Source organism: Gorilla gorilla, chromosome 4, assembly GCF_029281585.2.
Source record: "Gorilla gorilla gorilla isolate KB3781 chromosome 4, NHGRI_mGorGor1-v2.1_pri, whole genome shotgun sequence".
NCBI classification, from domain to species: Eukaryota; Metazoa; Chordata; class Mammalia; order Primates; family Hominidae; genus Gorilla; species Gorilla gorilla.
The window spans coordinates 117,179,165-117,202,386 of NC_073228.2; the positions used below are offsets into that span (position 1 = coordinate 117,179,165).

The window sequence follows — 23,222 nt, forward strand, 5'->3', positions numbered from 1 at the left end:
TACAGAGTACTGTTGTAGTCTGTTTTGTGCTGCTATCACAGAATATCTGAAACCGGGTAATTTATAATGAATAGAAATTTATTGGCTTATAGTTCTGGAGGCTGGGAAGCCCAATATTAAGGTGCTGGCATCTGTCAGGTGACTTCTTACTGTGTTATCACATGGTGAAAGAGTGCAAGGGCAAGGAGAAGGTGAGAGAATAAGAAAAAGAGAGAGAGGGAGTGGGAGAGAGAGAGAGAGAGAGGAACCTGTCCTTTTAAAATGGCACCAATCCCACCCATGAGGGTGGAGCCATCATGGCCTAATCACCTCTTAACTGTCCCACCTCTTAATACTGTTATAATGGCAAAAAAATTTCCATATGAATTTTGGAGGGGAAAACAAGCCATAGCAGGCACTATGCACCTTGTCCACTTGCACACATTATTGCTAATCTGCTGCTTAACTACTTGGTGTACCAGGCTTGCAGTAATTCTAATTCACTAAATCTCCTCCTTCAGCTTCTCTGAGTCCTGGGCCAAGTGTGTGTGCAGGAGACATACTGCAGGAGATAGAGTGCCAGTTTCTCCTGCAGGTCACCCACAGCATCAACGTTGGACATGGTAAGACACAGAAGAGGGTTCCAGTTTGTCCTCAATGGTCCCATTGGTCCTCATGAGTTCTGGTTTGTCCCTACTCTCCTATACATCTAGCTTTCCCTCTTAACAGCTGATCTGACAAACCTATAGTAACTTCAGGCTCAGCACTAGATACAGAACCAATAGTCTTCATAGAGTGCATCACCAGCTCTCACATTTGTGTAAGGTCTAGCCCTTAGGATAATAAATCTCTTATTCTGTATAATGTGTGGCCATTTTGCTACTTCGATAAAACCATGGCTGCTGTAAGTATCTGTGTACAACACTGTCTTGTTGCCTTTGCATTGTGAACAGTATGTTAAGCCTCGTGGTATCCACTGTCTTAGGTAGAAGGAGAAGACTGGTGATTGGTGGTAGAAGAAAAGGAAGAGATGCTTAGAAAGGTAAAAAGCTTATGTAGGAATCTCCCAGGAAATCCTCAATGCTAAAAATGTCTGTGCTAGTTATCATTTGCTGCTTCTCATCTCCAAATCCAGCTTTCTTTGTCCTGTTTTGTGGTCTTGGAGTTGGACCATGTAAACATTTCTCCTTTGTCAATAGAGGGTGCTGGAGGGACACTGTAGGAAGAAGGGAACTCAGCTTGACTCTTGTGGCTTGACTGCTGTGCTCTCCCCTGCTAGCTCTTGTGGTGGGTAGGCGCCAGCAGCATAGGACATCTAGTGACTCACCCTATTAAGTTTTAGTGGCACTATTTGGGGGACTTTTCAGTGGGTTTGCCACCACTCCAGCAGGCAGCTTCCCAGTGAATCCCTCTGGCACCTCGGAGGACACCTCAGTGATACCTGATGAGTCTTGCAGATGCCCCAATGGGTGGTATCCCAGGAGGCTGGACGAATGTTCAGAAGTTTGGTTTCCTGCTTGCCAGCCCTGGCCTGCAACATCTCAGGGAAATTCTCTGCAATTCAGTGGGCTGCAGACTTTCTTTGAAAGGGGTCTGAATCAGCCCTGGGTGAGGGGAGGGCCCTCTTCCAAATTTGTTCCTTCTTTGGTACTCCTTCCTTGGGAACAGCCTTAGGGGTAGTGGCTGTTCTTCGTATGTGCTATTCCTGTGTTCAGTACGGTTTTCTTTACCCTTAGTAGGTAATCCTCTGCTACTAGTTAATAATCATTTATATTAAACTTTCCCTGTGTGAATTACTGTGTGCTTTCTGTCTCCTAACTAGACACTGATAAAATGCCTTTTGCTCTTAGTAGCTATTTAAAAGAAAAATAATAAAACTTAATTTTATTAGTTCAAGATTTTTCCTTAGAAGGGACATAAATTACTTTTAATGTGATTATATAAATAAAGGGATTGCCCAAATGTGCAGTTTCAAGAGACTATTTGCTTTCTTTGGCCACCTGGGAAGGGTATTTCTCAAATCGGGCTCTACAGACCCTTCTGAGTAGACCCTGAGTCACTATGGCTATGAAACAAACTACCGCAAACACAATGGTGAAAACAACCATCATGTATCACTCTCACATGTCTGACAGAAGGACTCTAGAGTTGCATGACAAATGGTGAAGACACAGGACAGGATGAAGAACTGGAGCCCAAAATGTACTCTACCACAGGGTCCAAGGGCATTAAAAATGGGTCTGTGAATTCAAATGGTATTTTTAAAGTTTTACTTTTCCATTTGGTGAGGAAATAAATAGTGTAATCATAGTCATAGGACTTCAGTGCCTGCATTTGCATTTATGGTTCAGTTCTTGCCAAGGGATCGCCTTAAGTGAGTGTGCAGAGGAAATGTTAGGCAGTGTTCCCTCATTTCTAAAGCTTAACCAGTAAAGTAAAAAGAGGGTATGTATATGACTGTGGGGTATGTGAGAGCTCTCTGTGCCTTGACTCCCCTGAAGAGCCAACTTAGAGAACCTGGCTGTGGGAACCCCAAGGGCTGAGCTGGCCTCCAATCAGGAGAGACAGGAGAACAGAAATCAGTCCAGGAGGTTACTGGAGAAGCTGGGAACCACAGAGTCACACAGAGATAGGAAACAGCCAACTCCCACAGTTTTCAATAGCAGATTTGTTGCAGAAAACTGGTGGGCCATGAACCTGGAACCCTCCAGAGAAGGTACCATCAAATTTTGATCTCTGTTTAACACTGATTTCTGCTATAACCCATCCTGTTATGGCAATGTCTGTCTTGAGAAAAGGCTGAGCTGATATAGTACAGAGGAGGGTTCAACTTGCTGCAAATTATTTGAAGCAGGCATAGCCTAAGTCCAGGCCTATGCCAGAGAAAGATGACATATTCACTGATAATCGCCTAATCTCCTGAGCACATAGGAGGGCAAGATTAGGATAGTTAGAGTTCTACTCAAACTGTGCAAGAATGTCCTTGAAGTGTGGCCAAGTGACAAACAGTGCAATAACTATGAATGTTTTTACAGATTTTATGAGACATTATCATACCCTAGCAGTGACTGTGCATGTTTATATGTTTTTAATATATTTTTTATTTTATAACAGTTTTAGGCTAAGGCGGGTGGATCACTTGAGGTCAGGAGTTCGAGACCAGCCTGGCCAACATGGTGAAAACCCTGTCTCTACTAAAAAAAAAATACAAAAATTAGCCAGGCATGGCAGGTACCTGTAATCCCAGCTACTTGGGAGGCTGAGACAGGAGAGTTGCTTGAACCCGGAAGGCGGAGGTTGCAGTGAGCCAAGATTGCGCAATTGCACTCCAGCCTGGGCAACAAGAGCGAAACTCCATCTCAAAAAAAAAAAAAAATAGTTTTAGACAAAATTTGCAAAGATACGAGAGAGAGTAACCATATACCCCACAAATAGTTTTTCCTACTTATTAACATCTTACATTATTTTGGTATACTAGTCATAATAAACTGATGTTGACACACTATTATTAACTAAAGTCCATATTTTATCTAGGCTTCCTTAGTGTGTGTGTGTGTGTGTGTGTGTGTGTGTGCGTGCATGTGTGTTTTACTGTAATGTCCTTTTTTTCTGATCCAGGATCCCATTGAGGGTATGCATTACATTTAGTTGTCGTATTTTCTTAGGCTTCTCTTAGCTGGACAGTTTCTCTTTCTTAGACTTTCCTTGTTTTTTGATAACCTTGACAGTTTTGAGGAGTTTTGGTTATGTATTTTGTAGACTGTCATTTAATTGGGATTTTTCTGATGATTGTATTTTAATTATTATTGCCATATTTACAATTGCTAGTTCCTTCAAACATCCCACCAAAAGTGTCAGAATTAGAAAGTGTGCCTCAAACTCAGAGTTTGAAAACCACTGGTCTACATCAAAGCAGACTGTAAATATGCATAAGTCAAGGTTATTAGGATGCTTAGTCTACCATTTGAACTTCAGTTTCAAAAAGCCAGGTAGGCTTTTAGACCTTTCCCACAGTGGCTGGATAGCAATCTCAATTTGTACTGTCTGCATGTCACCCAAAATGGCCAGGCCATCGGCCACCCGCCTCATTTGGCAGCCCTGACTTAGAAGAGAAGACAATAGCTCTTTGCCCAAAGGTCGCTTTGTAGTGACTCACCTTGAAGGAAAAAGGAAGGTAAACTACACATAATGACATTCTAAGTTGTTCCACAGTTTTCAACAAAAAATACTCTTAAAGTATAACCAGAAACAAGAAACCTTCAATGCAATATTTTCCTTTTTGTTTTCCAAATAAGTAAAGTCCAAATTAGGAAACAAGTATATCCTATTAATTTGTAATGTCTAGAACCATAGAAGTAGTCTAGTTATGGAAGAGCTGTTGTGCATCTTCTAGTAATTAAACCTGTGCAAGTTACAGCCTTAATTAAAACACCTTTTAGGAGTCTACTCTGGTCTCGATGAGAGTGAAGTCCCTAAGTGCTGGCAACTTTGGAACACTAAACATTACTGGCAATGCTGGAAATGGTACAATATTTACCGCAATAAAGAAGACAATACCCAATATGTCCCCTGGAGCACAAAATTAAAATATTTGTATTGGAATACAGACAGGCCGAAATATGTGTTCCATGAACCAAAAAGTACTCACTGTGTTGGCCAGCTCTAGATAGCTTCCTCCTACAGAGTTGCCAATGTGCAGGGACTGTGTGAGCAGTTTGTGGAGAGCAGCCTGCTGATGCAAAGAGCTTCCGCCATACTCGAGCAGCTTCTGGAGGGCTGACTGGCTCTGCACATCCGGGCTCTGGAGATCCCTGGCACCAGAGTCATATTCCCAGCTCTCCCTTGCTGCTGATAAGGCACCTAAGTCCAAGAGAAGCAGAGAATATGAAAAGACATTTCCTTCATTAGCCTGTGGGTGGCCAATAGGCAATGATTTGGAACCTCCTAAGCCTTCCATGTGCCAGCATCTCAGAACACATGTGGTGCCCAGGCTGCATGCTAAGCGCTTTCTCTTTCAAACTGACACATGGGGAGCCTGGAGATAAAAGCAATTTCAGGCAAAGCATTCAAAAATAACTGTCCCATGAATATGTGCCCCCTAAACAGAAATGCTTAGCAAAAAAAGCACTGGAGAGCCAAGTAAAGGGAATCCAGATCAGAGTCACAACTGTGATTTGCACAGGGCTACTACATTAGCCTTAGCACTGGTCATTCTTTCTCCCAACTGAGGAAAAAGGAAGCAAGAAGAATGACAGGAAGTTAACATATGGCACTTTATCATGACTCTCTTTTTCTCCTTCCTTCCTTCTTTCCTTCTTTCCTTCCTTCCTTTCCTTCCTTCCTTCCTTCCTTCCTTTCCTTCCTTCCTTCCTTCCTCTCTGTCTCTCTTTCTTTCTCTGTTTCTTTCTTTCTTTCTTTCTTTTTTTGAGCCAGGGTCTTGTTCTGTCATCCAGGTGGGAGTGCAGTGTCGTGATCACAGCTCATTTGTAGCCTCAACCTCCTGGGTCAAGTGATCCTCCTGCCTCATTAAAAAAAAATTTTTTTGTAGACCTCATTTCTATACTATGTTGCCCAGGCTGGTCTTGAACTCCTGGGTTCAAGAAATCCTCCTGCCTTGGCCTCCCAAAATGCTAGGATTACAGGTGTGAGCCACTGCAACCGACAGTATCATGACTCTCTACTGTTGATGTACTCTTACCTGAAGGAAGCTAGACTGTATTTTCCAGTTAGGGATAGCAATGAAGCTGAGTTCTGGGCAATAGAATATGAACAGAAATGATAAGCATCACTGCTGGGCCTTGCTTATAAAGCCCCACAGTGTGTGATTCTCCATGCCCTTTGCCTTCTGGCCTGGTTCAGATGGGAATGGTACCCTTGGAAACCATGTGGTACAGATGGTGGAACCACAAGGTAGATGGAAGATGCCTGGATTCCAGAATCATCACTTGCAGAAGAGGTGTCTGCTCATCCTAAGTACCCTATTTTGCCCTAACATGATTAGAAAAGAAACCTTTTTTTTTACATGTTTTTTATGTCATAGGTTTTTGGGGAACAGGTGGTGTTTGGTTACATGAATAAGTTCTTTAGTGGTGATTTCTAAGACTTTGGTGCATCCATCACCCGAGCAGTGTACGCTGTGCCCAATGTGTAGTCTTTTATCCCTCACCCCCCCACTCACACTTTCCCCCAAGTCTCCAAAGTCCACTGTGTCACTCTTATGCCTTTGATTCATCATAGCTTAGCTCCCACTTACGAGTGAGAACATATGATGTTTGGTTTTCCATTCCTGAGTTACTTCGCTTAGAATAATGGTCTCCAATTCCATCCAGGTTGCTATGAATGCCATTATTTTGTTCCTTTTTATGGCTGAATAGTATTTCATGATGTATATATACCACATTTTCTTTATCCAGTTATTGATTGATGGGCATTTGGTCTGGCTCCATATTTTTGCAATAGCGAATTGTGCTGGTATAAACATGTATGTGCAAGTATCTTTTTCATATAATGACACTTCCCTCTGGGTAGATAACCAGGAGTGGGATTGCTGGATCAAGTGGTAGATCTACTTTTAGTTCTTTAAGGAACTTCCATTGTGTTTTATTCACTACATACTTTCGGTTTGTTGATTAGAGCAGCTAGTATTACCTTAATTATTACAGACGATTAGAAGGTAATAAAATATGCTAATAGTTATAATACAAATGGGAAAGTGCAATGAAAAAGTAGAACTAAAGGAAGGATATCTAACTCAGTCCATCTGGAGATGAATGGGGAATGTTCAGGGAAAGCTTCCTGGAGGAGAAAGCCTGATGCTTGAGTTGTCACTCTTTCCAGAAAAAAATAGATTTGAGGTAAACCTGTTTCCTTGCGTTGTTCACTTTGGAATGGAAATGTCTTGTGGGTGCATCTGGTTGGTGAAGCCTAGGCTGCATGCCTCTAGCTGCAAGGAAAGCTGGGTAAATGTGTTTTCTGGTTTTACTTTAGAGAGGTAGTATTGATAAGGTGAGACATTTCCTAAACAGAAGGGTGCTCAAAAGGCCTAGGCAGCCACAACACAAACAACAGTCTATGCACAGGACGTGTACTGGGTCCTGGGGATATAGCAGTAAACATGAGAAATTGTAGTCCCTGCCTGCAAAGATCTCATTCTGGTAGGTCTTTAATACATGGCTTTTAATGACAAAAAAAAGGACACAAATGATCCAGTTTGTACTATGAAATGAGAACATATACAGATTACTCTATAATTTACTTGAGAATAATTACATACAGCAAACTGCAGTTTGTGTACAGTGAGTTCTGATATGAATGTCCAGTCTCCTCTTATCAGGTATTGATGAATTTAATCAATGTGAATAGGAAAACTGTCTTCAGATGGTTTCCCCTTACTGTTCTGGCTCTACTGATCCTCTCCAGTCGGTCTAACCCAACATTCTTTTTATACAGTGCCTTTATAGCTGGGATGCATCAACTGTTTTGTATCAAAGCAGGCAATTCTGTCACTATGTTTGCAATTGCTCCAAGTTTACTTTAATGTTAAAGTCTATTGATTGTATTGCAAGGCAGGTTCTTCTTTCCTTAACATAGACTGCCAAATGCCTGCTCTCCCTTCCCTTGTTCCTCTGAACACTGTCTGTTATCTGCCTAAATGCCTCAGGGCCTCTGTTATGGCTCCAGCAACATGTGGCAAGAAGACTAACAGAGATCAGCATTGAAAAGTGGAGCCCCCACATTGGACTGAGTCACAGATGGACTTATATCTCATACATAAGACAAACAGACAGAGGGCTGGGCCTTGCCTTATATGTTCACCACAGTACTCTCAGCACCGTGCACATGGCCTGTGACATAGCTAGCATTTAATAAACATTTATTGAATGGATTGCTGAATTATCCATGGTTGTAGTACCCTACAGTTTCACTTTTTAACCTAGAAATACAACATGGGAATTAAGTCAAAATAAATTATACACTTAAACTTTTTCTTTATGCAAACATGAAGCCTCATTCTCAAACAGGAAAATATAGCAGTTCTGAGGTGGAGCAAGATGGCTGAATAAGAAGCCTCCACTGATCATCCCCCTGTGCAGGAATACCACATTTTAACAACTACCTACACATAAAAAAGCACCATCATAAGAACTAACCATCAGGTAAGCAATCACAGTACCTGGTTTTGACTTCCTCTCGCTGAAAGAGGCACTCAAGAGGGTATGAAAGACAGTCTTGAATCACCAACACCACTCCTCCCGTACTCTCCAGCAGTGGTTATGTACCATGGAGAATCTGTGCTTATGGGAGAGGGAAAGCACAGCAAGTGGGGGACTTGGCATTGAACTCAGTGCTGCCCTGTCACAGCAGGGAGCCAAACTGTGAAGACCTCAGTCATTGCCCACCCATGGAGGGAGCATTTGGATCAGCCCTAGCCAGAAGGGAACTGCCCATCCCAGCAGTCGGAACTTGAGTTTCTCAGCAAGCCTTGCCACCGTGGGCTAAAGTGCTCTGGGGTTCTAGGTAAACTTGAAAGGCAGTCTAGGACACAAAGACTGCAATTCTTCCTAGGCAGATCCTAGTGCTGGGCTGGGCTTAGGTGGACTAGGGCAGCATATGACTTGTGAGACATCACCCGGGTTGGCTAAGAGAGGGCTTGCATTACCCCACCTCAGTAACCCCAGGCATCACAGCTTGCAGCAAAGAAAGTGACTTGTTCCTTCTGCTTGAGGAGAGGAGAGAGAAGAGTAAAGAGGATTTGGTTTTGCATCTTGGAAACCAGCTCAGCCATAACAGGACAGGGCACCGGGCAGAGTCATGAGGCCCCCCATTCTAAGCTCTAGCTTCCAGACATTTGTAGACATACCCTGGGCCAGAAAGGAACCTTCTGCCTTGAAGGAAAAGACCCATTTCTGGCAGGATTCATCACCTGCTGACTAAAGAGTCATTGGGCCCCGAATAATCAGTAGTAGTAGCCAGGCTGTACTTGCCGTGGGCCTTAGGTGAGACTCAGAGCTATGCTGGTTTCAGGTGAGTCCTAGAACATTCCTACCTGTGGTGTCTACAGTGAAAGACTCCTTATATTTGAGAAAAGCAGAGAGGAAAGTAAAGAGGACTCTGTCTTGCACCGCAGGTACCACCAGCTCAGCCATAGTGGGGTAGAGCAACAAGCAGGCTCTTGGACAGCATTTCTGGACCTGCCCTGGGCCAGAAGGGAGCCCACTGCCCTGAAAGTGATTCCTAGGCCTCACAGCATTCACCAAAAGCTGACTGAAGAGTCTTTGCACTTTAAGGGAACATTGACAATGGCCTGGCAGAACTCACCATGGGTCAGTGGTGGTGGCTGCTGAGAGAGGCTCCTCTGCCTATGGAAAGGGGAAGAAAGAGCAGGAAGAACTCTGTCTTGTGGTTTGAGGGCCAGCATAGCCATATTAGAATAGAGCACCAGGTAGATTTTAAGTTTTTTTTTTACTCCAATCCCTTGCTCCCAGACAGCACTTCTGACCTGCCCAGAGCCTGGGGGAGCTCACTGCCCTGAAGGCGAGCACATAATCCTGGCTGGTTTCCCAAATTGCTGATTGTAAAGCCCTAGGGCCTTGAGTGAACATAGGCAGTAGCCACATAGTGGTTACAGTGGGCCTTGGGTGAGATCCAGTGCTGTGCTGACTTCAGGTCCAACTCAGTGTAGTCCTAGTGGTGGGAACCACAGGGGTGGTTGCATCACCACACTCCCAGTTCTATGTGTCTCAGCACAGGGAAAGAGAGGCTTCGTATGTTTGGGAGAAAGTAAGGGAAAAGAACAAGAGTCTCTGCCTCGTAATCTGGAGAATTCTTCCAGATCTTATCCAAGACCACAAAGGTGGTACCTCTAAGAGTCTGAAAAATACACAGTATTATTGGGCTTGGTGCCCAAGTCCCTTTGGATACTGGAAGGCCTTCCCAAGAAGGACAGGCACAGACAAGCCCAGACTGTGAAGACTACAATAAATACCTAACTCTTCAATGCCCAGACACTGAATAACATCTACAAGCATTAACACCATCCAGGAAAACATGACTTCACCCAAAGAACTAAATAAGCCATCAGGGACTAATCCTGGAGAAACAGAGATATATGACCTTCCAGACAGAGAATTCAAAATAACTGTTTTGAGGAAACTCAAAGAAATTCAAGGTAACACAGAGAATTCTATCAGATAAAGTTAACAAAGAGTCTGAAATAATTAAAAGGAATCAAGCAGAAATTCTAGAGTTAAAAAATGCAATTAACCTACTGAAGAATGTATCAAACAGATCTCTCTCCCTGTGCTGAGCCACCTGGAGCTTGGAGAGGGGTGACACAAGCACAGTCAGAGGAGACAAAAGAAAAAAGAATAAAAAAACAATGAAGCACGCCTACAAGATCTAGAAAATAGCCTCAAAAGGGTAAATCTAAGAGGTATTGGCCTTAAAGAGGAGATAGAGACAGAGATAGGGGTAGAAAGTTTATTGAAAGGAGGTGGGGCACAGTGGCTTATGCCTGTAATCCCAGCACTTTGGGAGGCCGAGGTAGGTGGATCACCTGAGGTCAGAAGTTCAAGACCAGCCTGGACAACATGGTGAAACCCCATCTCTACTAAAAATACAAAAAAAATTAGCCAGGCGTAGTGGTGGGCACCTGTAATCCCAGCTACTTGGGAGGCTGAGGCAGAATTGCTTGAACCTGGGAGGTGGAAGTCGCAGCGAGCCAAGATCATGCCATTGTACTCCAGCCTGGGCAACAAGAGTGAAACTGTCTAAAAAAACAAACAAACAACAACAACAACAACAACAAAAAAAAAAACAAAAAGTTTATTGAAAGGGATAATATCAGAGAACTTCTCAAACCTAGAGAAAGATATCAACATTCAAGTATAAGAAGGTTATAGAACACCAAGCAGATTTAACCCAAAGAAGACTACCTCAAGGCATCTAATAATCAAACTCCCAAAGGTCAAGGATAAAGAAAGTATCATAAAAGCAGCAAGAGAAAAGAAACAAATAACATACAATGGAGTTCCAATACGTCTGGAAGCAGACTTCTCAGTGTAAACCTTACAGGCCAGGAGAGAGTGGCATGACATATTTAAAGTGCTGAAGGAAAAAAAAAAAAAAAACCCTTTTACACTAGAATAGTATATCTGGTGAAAATATCCTTCAAACATGAAGGAGAAATAAAGACCTTCACAGACAAACAGAATCTGAGGGATTTCATCAACATCAGACCTGTCCTATAAGAAATGCTAAAGGATATTCTTTAATCTGAAAGAAAAGGATATTAATGAGCAACAAGTGCTCATCTGAAGATATAAAACTCACTTTCAATAGTAAGCACACAGGAAAAGACAGAATATTATAATACTGCAATTGTGGTATGTAAACTACTCTTATAAGTAGAAAGACTAAATGATGAACCAATAAAAAATAATGACTACAACAACTTTTTAAGACATAAACAGTAAAATGAGACAGAGAGAAAGAACAAAAAGTTAAAAACTGGGGGGAAGATGTTAAAGTGTGGAATTTTTATTAGTTTTCTTTTCGTGTTTTTTTGTTTGTTTATGCAATCAGTGTTGTTATCAGTTAAAAATAATGGGTTATGTATACATATGTAACAAACCTGCACGTTGTGCACATGTACTCTAAAACTTAAAGTATAATAAAACAAAACAAAAATAATGGGTTATATTACTTGCAAGCCTTGTGGCAACATCAAATCAAAAAACATACACTGAATACACAAAAAATAAAAAGCAAGAAATTAAACCACACCACCAGAGAAAATTACCTTCACCAAAAGGAAGACAGAAAGGAAGCAAAATAGGAAGAGAAGGCCACAAAATAATCAGAAAACAAATAACAAAATGGCAAGAGTAAGTCCTTACTTACCAATAACAACATTAAATGTAAATGAACTAAACTCTATAATGAAAAGACAGAGTGCCCAAATGGATAAAAAAGCAAGACCAAATGACCAAATGACCTGTTGCCTACAAGAAACATGCTTTACCTATAAAGATACACACAGACTGAATAAAGGGATGAAAAAAGATATTCCATGACAATGGAAGCCAAATAGTAGCTCTACTTGTATCAGACAAAATAGATTTCAAGAAAAAACTATAAAAAGAGACAAATAAGCTCATTATATAATGATAAAGGGGTCAATTCAGCAAGAGGATATAACAATTGTAATTATGCACCCAACAATGAAGCACCCAGATATATAAAGTAAATATTATTAGAGCTAAAGAGAGAGAGAGAGAGAGATCTCAATGCCATAATTGCTTGAGACTGTAACACCCCGTTTTCAGTGTTGGACAGATCTTCCAGATAGAAAATCAGCAAAGAAACATTGGACTTAATCTGCATAATAGAACAAATGGACCTAACAGATATTTACAGAACATTTCTTCAGGTCTGTAGGATACACATTCTTCTCCTCAGCACACGGATCATTCTCAAGGATAGAATATATTTTAGGTCACAAAGCAAAAGTATTAAAACATTCAAAAAACTGAAATAATATCAAGCATCTTCTTTGACCACAAAGGAATAAAACTGGAAATCAATAACAAGAGGAATTTTGAAAATCGTACAAACACATGGAAATTAAACAATATGATCCTAAATAACCAGTGGGTCAATGAAGAAAATAAGAAAGAAATGGATAAATTTCTCAAAACAAATGATAATGGACATGCAACATTCCAAAATCTATGGGATACAGTGAAAGCAGTACTGAGGGAAGTTTATACCTACCAATGCCTACATCAAAAAGTAGAAAAACAAATAAACAACCTAATGGTGCATCTAAAGAACTAGAAAAGTAAGAGCAAATCAAACCCAAAATTAGTAGGAAAAAATAATTATAAAGATCAGAGCAGAAATAAATAAAATTGAAATAAATGAAACAATACAAAAGATCAATAAAGCAGAAAGTTGGGTTTTTGAAAAGATAAATAAAATTGACAAACCTTTAGCCAGACTAAGAATAAAAAAAGAAAAGACTCAAAGAAATGATATCAGAGGTGAAAAAGGAAACATTACAACTGATACTGCAGAAATTCAAAGGGTCATTAGGTGGCTACTATGAGCAACTATGCCAATGACTTGGAAAACCTAGAGGAAATGGATAAATTTCTAGACACATACAACTTACCAAGATTGAACCATGAAGCAATCCAGAACCTGAACAGACCAATAAAAAATCATGAGTGTGAAGCCATAATGAAAGTCTTCCAGTAAAGAAATGCTGGGACCCAATGGCTTCACTGCTGAATTCTACCAAACATTTAAAGAACTAATGCCAATCCTACTCAAAGTGTTCAAAAAAATAGAGGAGGATAGAACACTTCCATACTCATTCTATGAGGCCAGTATTATCCCGATACCAAAACCAGAAAAAGACACATCAAAAAAACCTACAGGCCAACATCCCTGATGAACACTGATGCAAAAATCCTCAACAAAATACTAGCAAATTGAATTCAACAACACATGATAAACTTCATTCATCATGACAAAGTGGGATTTATCCTGTGGAAGCAAGGATGGTTCAACATATACAAATCAATCAATGTGATACTCATATCAACTGAATGAAGCACAAAAACCATATGATCACTTCAATTGATGCCAAAAGGTGTTTGGTAAAATTCAATATCCCTTCATGATAAAAATCCTCAAAAAACTGAGTATAGAAGGGATATACCTAAACATAATAAAAGCTAAATGTGGCAGACCCACAGCTAGTATCATACTAAATGGGGAAAAATTGAAAGTCTTTTCTCGAAAATCTGGAACATGACAAGGATGCCCAGTTTCACCACTGTTATTCAGCATAGTACTGGAAGTCCTAGCTACAGCAATCAGACAAGAGAAAGATATAAAGGGCATCCAAACTGGAAAAGAAGTCAAATTATCCTAGTTTACATAGGATATTATCTTATATTTGGAAAAACCTAAAGACTCCACCAAAAAGTTATTAGAACTGATAGACAAATTCAGTAAAGTTGCAGGATACAAAATCAACATACAAAAATCAGTAGCATTTCTATATGCCAATAGTGAACAATCTGAATAAAAATTTAAAAAGTAATCCCAAGTATAATAGTTACAAATAAAATTAAATATCTAGAAAGAAATTTAACTGAAGAAGTAAAAGATATCTATAATGAAAACTATAAAACACTGATGAAAGAAATTGAAGAGAACCCCCCCAAAATGGAAAGATAATCCATGTTCACGGACTGGAAGAACCAATATTGTTAAACTTTCGATACTACCCAAAGCAATCTACAGATTCAATGCAATCCCTTTCAAAATACTAATGACATTCCTCACAGAAATAGAAAAAACAATCCTAAAACATACGTGAAACCACAAAAGACCCAGAACAGCCAAAGCTATCCTGAGGAGCAAAGAGAACAAAACTGGAGGAATCACAATACCTGACTTCCAATTACACTACAGAGCTAAGTAGCCAAACAGAATGCTACTGACATAAAAATAGACATATAGGCCAGTGGAACAGAATAGAGAACCAAGAAACAAGTCCACACACTTACAGTGAATTCATTTTTGACAAAGGTGTCAAGAACATACATTAAGGAAGAGAGTCTCTTCAAGAAATTGTGTTGGGAAAACTGGTATCTTATTCAGAAGAATAAAACTAGACCCCTATCTCTCACCATATACAAAAATCAAAATAGATTAAAGAGTTAAATCTAAGATTTCAAACTATGAAACTATAACAAGAAAACTTTGAGGAAACTCTCCAGAACATTGGTCTGGGCAAATATTTCTTGAGTAATACCCCACAAGCACAGGCAACAAAAGCCAAACTGGACAAATGAGATTACATCAAGTTAAAGAGCTTCTGCACAGCGAAGAAACAATCAACAAAGTGAAGAGACAACCCACAGAATGGAGAAAATATTTGCAAACTACCCATTTGACAAGAGAATAGTAACCAGAATCTATAAGGACCTCAAACAAATCTAAAGGGAAAAAAATCCAATAATCTGATTTTAAAAATGGGCAAAAAATATGAATAGAGATTTCTTAAAAGAAGACATAAATAGCTAACAGGCCTATGAAAAGGTGCTCAACATCATTGATTATCATAGCAATGCAAATCAAAACTACAATGAGATATCATCTCATCCCAGTTAAAGTGGATTTTATCCAAAAGACAGGCAATAATAAACACTAGTGGGGATATAGAGAAAAGGGAACCCTCATACACTGTTGGTGGGAATGTAAATTTGTACAACCACTATGGAGAACCATTTGGAGGTTTTTCAAAAACCTAAAACTAGAACAATCATAGGACCCTGCAGTCCCACTGCTGGATATATATCCAAAAGAAAGGAAATCAGTATATTGAAAGGATATCTACACTCCCATGTTCATTGCAGCACTATTCACAATAACCAAGGTTTACAAGCAACTTATGTGTTTATCAATAGATGAATGGATGAAGAGAACATGGTACATAAATACAATGTACATTTTTTATTCAGCCATAAAAAAGAATGAGATCCTGTTATTTGCAACAACATGGATGGAACTGGAAGTCATTATGTTAAATGAAATAAGCCAGGCACAGAAAGACAAATTTCACATGTTCTCACTTATTTGTAGGAGCTAAAAATTAAAACAATTGGAACTCATGGAGATAGAGAGTAAGGATGGTTACCAGAAGCTGGAAAGGGTAGTGGGGGAAGTAGAGGGGAAGTGGGGATGGTTAATGCGTACAAAAAAATAGTTAGAAAGAATGAATAAGACCTACTATTTGCTAGCAGAACAGGGGGACTGTACTCAATAATTTAATTGTGCATTTAAAAATGATGAAAAGAGTATAACTGGATTGTTTGCGACACAAAGGATAAATGCTTGAGGGGATGGATACCCCTTTTACCATGATGTGATTATTATGTACTGCATGCCTGTATCGAAGTATCTCATGTACCCCATAAATATATATAAATGTACCCACAATATTTTTCAAAAATACAACTGTTCTGGGGTAAGACAGTCAAAGGAAACTTCATTTGAAATTTATTATGCCATATTAACAGACCTAAACCCAGTTTCTGGCAGAATTCACTTAATTAGGTTAGCCAAGCTCTATATTAATCAGCAAGATTTAAAGGCCTTCATATTATTACCATAACAATTTTTGCTGAAGTGATGCTGAAAATCTCAGATCTTCTGCTATGGAGCCAAAATCAGTCATAATAGCTTCCACATAAATGGACCATATAAAGGGAAGTGGACTTTTAAAAAAAACTATAGTAGACTGTTCCCATTACTCTCTTTTAATCTGTCTTCATGTTAAATTTTTTCTCAATAAAAACCAACATTCATGAGACAAAAACTAGTCATTTAATTGTGATGATCTCACTGAAAAACTTTGAAAGTGCAGGTCTGGTAACCATCTTCCTTTTGCCCTTTGAAGCATGATGGTACCTGATGGCTCATATGCAGCCTCTTGACAGCCTGTGTTCACCTCCTTGTGAACCTCAAATTGGTTCCTGTGCTCCAGGCAAAAATAAATAAATAAATAAAAGGCTTACTATCTTCCCATATTTTTTCCTCTTCCCTCTCTTTCTCCTGTCTTCCCATCCTTTCTGCTTGCCTGCCCTCCAACAGATTTTGAGAACTCACTAAGTAATAGATTCTACAAGAAATACTAGAAATATTAATTCAAAGCTAAGACAAAAATCTTTGCTGTAAAGAGCTGACCATCTGGTGGAAGGGTAGAAAGTTCTATGACTTTTCTGAAGCATTCAAATTATTTCCTTTTTTTTCCCCCTGCATCAGCACGGGAGGCAGTGGGAGAAAGGGTTGATGAATGCACTCTCTCAAATTTCACTTTTATCAGATCTATAGTGAGAGATGAGGAAGGGGCTCCTTTTTCTTCTCAACATTTGAATCGGTATTTGTGTGTTAACATGAATGTTCTTTCCTTAATGTTCAAGTGATTCTTCATCAGAAGAAACTTTGTAAATACATCATCAGGTTACAACCCTCAACTCCTGCTTAATATTGAGTACTGTAAGTGAAAGAAAAATTAAGAATGTAATTTTAATATGATTTGGGTTTTGTCTGACATCTGCACGTTAGGTCAATGGTCTCATGAGCCCTCTTGTAACATGGCTTTTCATATGCCTGTTCCCCACAGGGTTATGGCTCTGCTTTCTTCTCCTTGACATGGACACCACTGTGTCAATGTCTCCTGGCTCACAAGGTTCCAGCCAGGCTGACCTTCTGTATCTCCTGACATGATGGGTGCTTTCAAGGCACAGGCCTTTCACGTGCTGTTTTTGTGCTGGAAATGCTGCTCCTCACATTCTTTGCTGGGCTCAGGTCTCAGACTTACTGAGTTCTCGAACAAATGACAAGGCCATTGTTAGGAGCACTCCTAGCACTCTCTCCACTCTCAGGCCAGACACAGGAGGGTCTGGGGGTTCATGAGCACTAGCTTTGGCTTTGGGCTTTCTGCATTTGAGTCCCAGCCATGTCCTTAGCAACAGTCATGAGAAGGTAATGAGAAGGATGACAGTGTTTATCACTGTCATTTTATGTCATTTTATTTGTTTATGAAAAAAATAAAAATTATACATTTAAACCTCTCTCTTTATGGTCTCTCAATACTACTTAAATGTCAGTTCCCTTTTTGTTAGCAGGCTTACACACATAAATTGCCTACTAATAAGCAAACATAAGTGGTCCCACAGATATACGTAAGTATTTAAACCAATATAGAATTGATAACCTGTGAAAGCCTCCTTAAATATTCAATCTGGTCTAGAGGGTCACCCATAGGATTCTAAACATTGATCAGTCTACACATGGTTAGGCTCCCTATACCAGTCTATACTGGTCAGTTAGCAAACTGCATGAGGCATTTTAGACATGCTGGGATATTTTTATTTTTAGCTGACCGTATGAAGATAGATACCTATCAACTGACATAGCCACATGCACAGGACTGTTTTCTACAATAGCTAGAGTGGACAATGGAGAATTCTTTAATCATTTTTCTTTTCAGGAATGGTATGAAGACAACTGACAAAGGTCACTTCTAGGAACTAATTTCTTCAAAAGCTTACCACTGTTCCATTGTCCACTGAGAGTCAATATCAGCAATTTGCCAATATAATTCTATTGATTAGGACAAGCTAGATTATGCTGCAGTAATGAAAAGACCCCTTCCCTCCCCATCAAATCTCAGTGGCTTAAACATAAAAGACTTATTTCTCTGCATACTGCCATCCAAGGGTCAGCAAGGCCTCTGCTCATTGTAATCACTCAGCACTATCTGTCATTATCCAGCAGAAAGAGAGTATTCTAGAGGGTCTGACACTGGCAATTGAATGCTCTGTTGCACAAGTGACTCACATGGCTCATAACCCACTGGCCAGATATAGTCATATAGCCCAACCCTACCCTGAAGGGATCCCAGTCACGTAATCTTACTAAGTGTCCAGAAGGGGCAAAACTGGAAACATCTGGTGAATTACAAGAACAGAGTTCAATATTGATTGGATTTTTATATTATCTCAAATATGATAACATCTGAGGGATTCTTTTCCTTTTTCTTTTTTTCTTTTTTTTTTTCTGAGACAGAGTCTTGCTCTGTCGGACAGGCTGGAGTGCAGTGGCACCATCTCGGCTCACTGCAATCTCCACCTCCTGGGATCAAGCGATTGTCCTGTTTCAGCCTCCGGAGTAGCTGGGATTACAGGCATGCACCACCACACCTAGCTAATTTTTGTGTTTTTAGGAGAGACGGGGTTTCACCATGTTGACCAGGCTGGTCTTGAACTCCTGACCTCAGGTGATCCGCCCGCCTCGGCCTCCCAAATGCTGGGATTACAGGCATGAGCCACCGTGCCCGGCCCCTTTTTCTTTTAGACTTTTTATTGTACTATGATCAACCATATACCCTGTATTATTATTGTTATTATTATTATTATTATTATTATTCAACATCCAGAATTAATGGCCTTATTAAGACCTTATTCTTGGCCTGTTAATGCAAGAATGTGGCAATAGCACTTTGTTCTTACGTAGAAAAATATTTAGAAAAAAAGATAGTCTTTTTTTCTGTCTCAATATTCTTATTGAGAAATCTCTGTACATGTATATATGTATATATACACACATATATGATATAGATATGTGTATACAGATGCATATATTCCAGCTTTTATATTAATGACTGAAGAAGGAAATACTATGTTAAAAAATAGTGGCATAAGAAAAAAATCCTAATTCGCATTTTGCCTGTATTTTGACAATCAAGAAAGAACTATAAAAATAAATGCTGACCAACCTCACCTTAGTTAAAGCATCCAGAGAAAGATCAGGCGGGTTGGTCAAAGGAAGTGCAAGACATGCCAACCTCAAAGGGCACCAACAAGGACCTTTTACCAAAGCTAGAGGATACTCTTTTGGGTTTGGGAATTTGCCTTCTTTCAACATTATTTCTATTACCTTTTAAAACTGTAATTTCATCTCACCCCTATTGTGCATTTCATAGGTCATCTCCTAAAGAGCTAAAACAAAGAGTCAAACAGAGTACTAATAGGTAGACAGGGCTCACTCATACCAGCACTCTCTTCTTATGCTGGTTTTGCTTAAAGGCTCCTCAATGAAGAGATAACCACTATATTAGTCTGCTTGGGCTGTCATAACAAAATACCAAAACTTATGTGGCTGATGCAACAGAAACGTATTTTCTTACAGTTCTGGAGGCTAGAAGTCCAAAATGGGGTGCCAGCATGGTAGGGTTCTGGTGGGGTTCTGGCGAGGGCTGTATTCCTGGCTTGTAAGCAGCTACCTCTTGCTGTGTCCTCACATGGTAAGAAGAGAGGGCAAGATCAAGCTCTGCAGTGTCTCTACTTATAAGGTCCCTAATCCCATCTTAAGGCTCCACCCCACGATCTCATCTAACCTTAATTACCTTCCAAAGGCCCTGTCTCCAAATGCCATCACACTGGGGGTTAGGGTTTCCACATACAAATTTGGGCACCGGGACACAAGCATTCAGTTCATAACAGCCACTAAGCAGTTTCTCTCCAGGCCAGTAAGGAAGCTGCATGGCATCTGGCATCCCTGTAAGTAGACATCCAAAGCACTCCCTGTGCCCAGAGGTGGTCTCTGCACAAACAGAAGCAAAGGAGGCCATCATATCTGCCACTGCAACAACTATTGGGTCCTTTGAAGTGACAGGCAAGGTGTATTTTTTTTTTTTTTTTTAGAGACAGGGTCTTGTTCTGTCACCCAAGCTAGAATGCAGTGGTACAATCATAGCTCACTGTAGCATCCAACTCCTGAGCTCGAGTCCAGGAGTGATCCTCCTGCCTCAGCCTCTCGAGTAGCCTGGCTAAGTTTTTTATAGAGACTGGGTGTCACTATGTTGTCCCAGTTGGTCTCGAACTCCTGGCTTCAGGTGATCCTCGTGCCTCGACCTCCCAAAGTGCTAGGAGATATATATAGCATTTATATATGCATTTATATATAATATTCCAGCAAAATATATATTCTAATATATATTATATATTTTATATAAATGTATATATCAAGTTTTAAAATATATATATATATTTTTTTTTTAACTGGAATATTTAGTGTTTGAAGGTAGCAGACCACAGATTCTAAATGTTTCTTTCACTTATCCAAATAGCATAGGAAACAAGTGGCAATTTGACATATTTGTAAAACATACCACTGGGAAAATCCTGCTCTCAGAGAGAATGCTAGAACAGAAAAACCTGCCGAACACTGAGACATTTGCCCTGCTGGGTACTTGGCAGCTACAAGTTAGTACTTTAATCCCATCTTCGAAGTGCCACCCAGGTTTGGCTTCAAGGCCTACAATTACAGAGCTTATTTACCAAAGGCACTATGCAACCTTCCCAGCAGGCCAAGACTCCTGTGAGAATGAGACAAGCCAAAGCATCTGGAACACCTAAAATTTACCTTAAGGTTGGTAAAAATTCTGACAGCTAACAGCTATTCAAAGTCCACCACACTAAGGACCAGATACTGTACTAAGCATTTCACATATATTATCTTTGGTCCTACCAATAGCCTATGAATTGCCACAACATTTTTCCCATTTTTAGAAGAGGACATTTTCTCTCTTTCAGCTTAATTTCACAGACATTGCTCATTTGCATAGAATAGTGGTTAAGAGCTGCGGTTTTGTAGTCATGCTGCTTAGTATCAGGTTTAAAGACACCATAACCAGCTATGTGACATCAAGCAAGTTATTTAGCCTCAGTTTCTTAATGTTTAAAATAGGGATAATAATGTGTACTTTCATGAGGGTGTTGTGAGAATTAAAGTTAAAATATGTACAGCATTTAAGACAATCCCTGGCATATGGTAAACCGATCAACAAATGTTAGCCATTATCTGATCACACTTCATAATTACTTATTTGGAATCCATTTTAGATAATAGAAAGCAAATATATAGGGAAAATGTACACTCTCAGCTTCTGAAAGGTAACAATTATGATTACCAATTCAAAAATACAAAACCATTGACACCCAACCAGTGCCTAAAATTTTAAACAATAGTTTTGTTACAGTAGGTAGTCAGGCATGAGCAGGGCAGAAGAGGGCCCCCCACCTACCAGGAATGTCTGGTGACCATCAGGTGATGGTCAGGCAGTTGTTAAAACTGTCTCTTTAAAATAATAATTGGTCACAGCAAGTACCAGGGAAAGGCAGTCTCCCAATAGACAGAAAAAACCTGAAACTGCAGATCAGCAGCTTCCCGATAAGATCTCAGGAGTTGGGGCAAGTGGGCTCAAGCATGTGCACTAAGGCAAAATGGTGGAGCTTAACTCATATATGACCTTCTAGGAACACTACTGGTAACGGAAGAACGCCTGAAGTGAGCATGTGTACAACGTCAGTAAACACACTATGCTTGCAGCCCCTCCCAAGTGCTAGCAGGCCACTGAGCATGTGGATAGCCCAACCAAAAGGAAGACTCAGGGGAGAAGTAATGCAACCACAGCAGCATGCCATTGTTTAAGACCCAAAGTCAGACGTCAAACCGCACACTTGAATCTCCCAAGTTGCCCACTGGCCTTGTTCCAAGTGCACTTTACTTCCTTTTGTTCCTGCCCTAACATTTTTTAAAAACTTTCTAAAAAACTTTCATTCCTGCTCTAAAACTTGCCTCCATTTCTCACTCTGCCTTATGCCCTTTGGTCAAATTCTTTCTTCTTAGGAGGCAAGAACTGACATTGCTGCAGACCCATATAGATTCACCCACTGCTAACAGTTTTATTCCAGCATTATTGTAAAGAAAATGAAAATAGCCAATCATGTCAGAGCCAAAGTTACATTTCTCTGAGTATGGAATATTCCATTAGTAAGTCAGTCTTTGGTTACTGGGTTTGACAGACTTAACTTCCCTATTCTACTTGGCCAGCTCTAATCTTGAGAGGACATTGGCCCTCCCAAAACTTGTGGCCAGCACCATGAGGAAATCTGCACTTCCTGGCAGCAATATGACTTAAAAGCAGAGTAGGCATAATTTATTAATTAGATCTGTGCTCTGGCCACCCCTCTGTTTTCTACCTTTAGCTTCTTTTCCATCCTTCATTTGAGCACTGGGCTCTTTCATCACAACAAAGGCAGATGAAAATGCAGTGTTTAGGGGATCCTGAGACCTGTATTAACAGTATCTTATGATATTGTCTATGTTTAGTGGCCCTGTATCTTTCAGTTATGTGGGTTCTTTAGAGTACATTGCCTAATTTATTACCCTCCATGTCAAGAAGGAAAATAATCCTTTCAATATACCAGAAGCAGCTACCTTCATGAATTTAAAGCTACCACATTGCCACAAGAAGCATGGGATAATTTTAACAAATTGGCTGCCAGGTGTCAGCTGTCCCTGTCACAGCATATTTACTATTTCTAGATAATACTGACATCAACAGAAGCAGCAGTAAATCGCTTAGTCCACAACAGAATCACCATGAGTCTTTAGTCATTTATTAATGTCAATGCTTGGTATGAAATTCAGGAAACTGATCCCCATGAGGGCCCCTAGCATCCTCCACTACAAATTACATTACTAACACAGGCCAATTGTCTTAAAATCTGTGCCTGTGGTCACAAGGAGAACTGGGTGGGAATGTACAGATAAATAGAGTCTATCTATCCTTCTCCTAAGGAAAAATAAAGAGC

At 40.0% G+C, this 23,222-nt stretch overlaps 1 protein-coding gene across 4 annotated transcripts in view; it reads right to left on the minus strand.

The window, feature by feature from the left end:
• MCC (MCC regulator of WNT signaling pathway) overlaps window positions 1-23,222 on the minus strand; it is a 481,477-nt gene that overhangs the window by 328,644 nt on the left and 129,611 nt on the right. For all 4 annotated transcript variants that reach the window (XM_055387453.2, XM_055387452.2, XM_063706709.1 and 1 more), the window contains exon 3: window positions 4,628-4,839. In XM_055387453.2, the coding sequence (XP_055243428.1) occupies window positions 4,628-4,839 (212 nt within the window). The remainder of the gene's footprint in view (window positions 1-4,627; window positions 4,840-23,222) is intronic.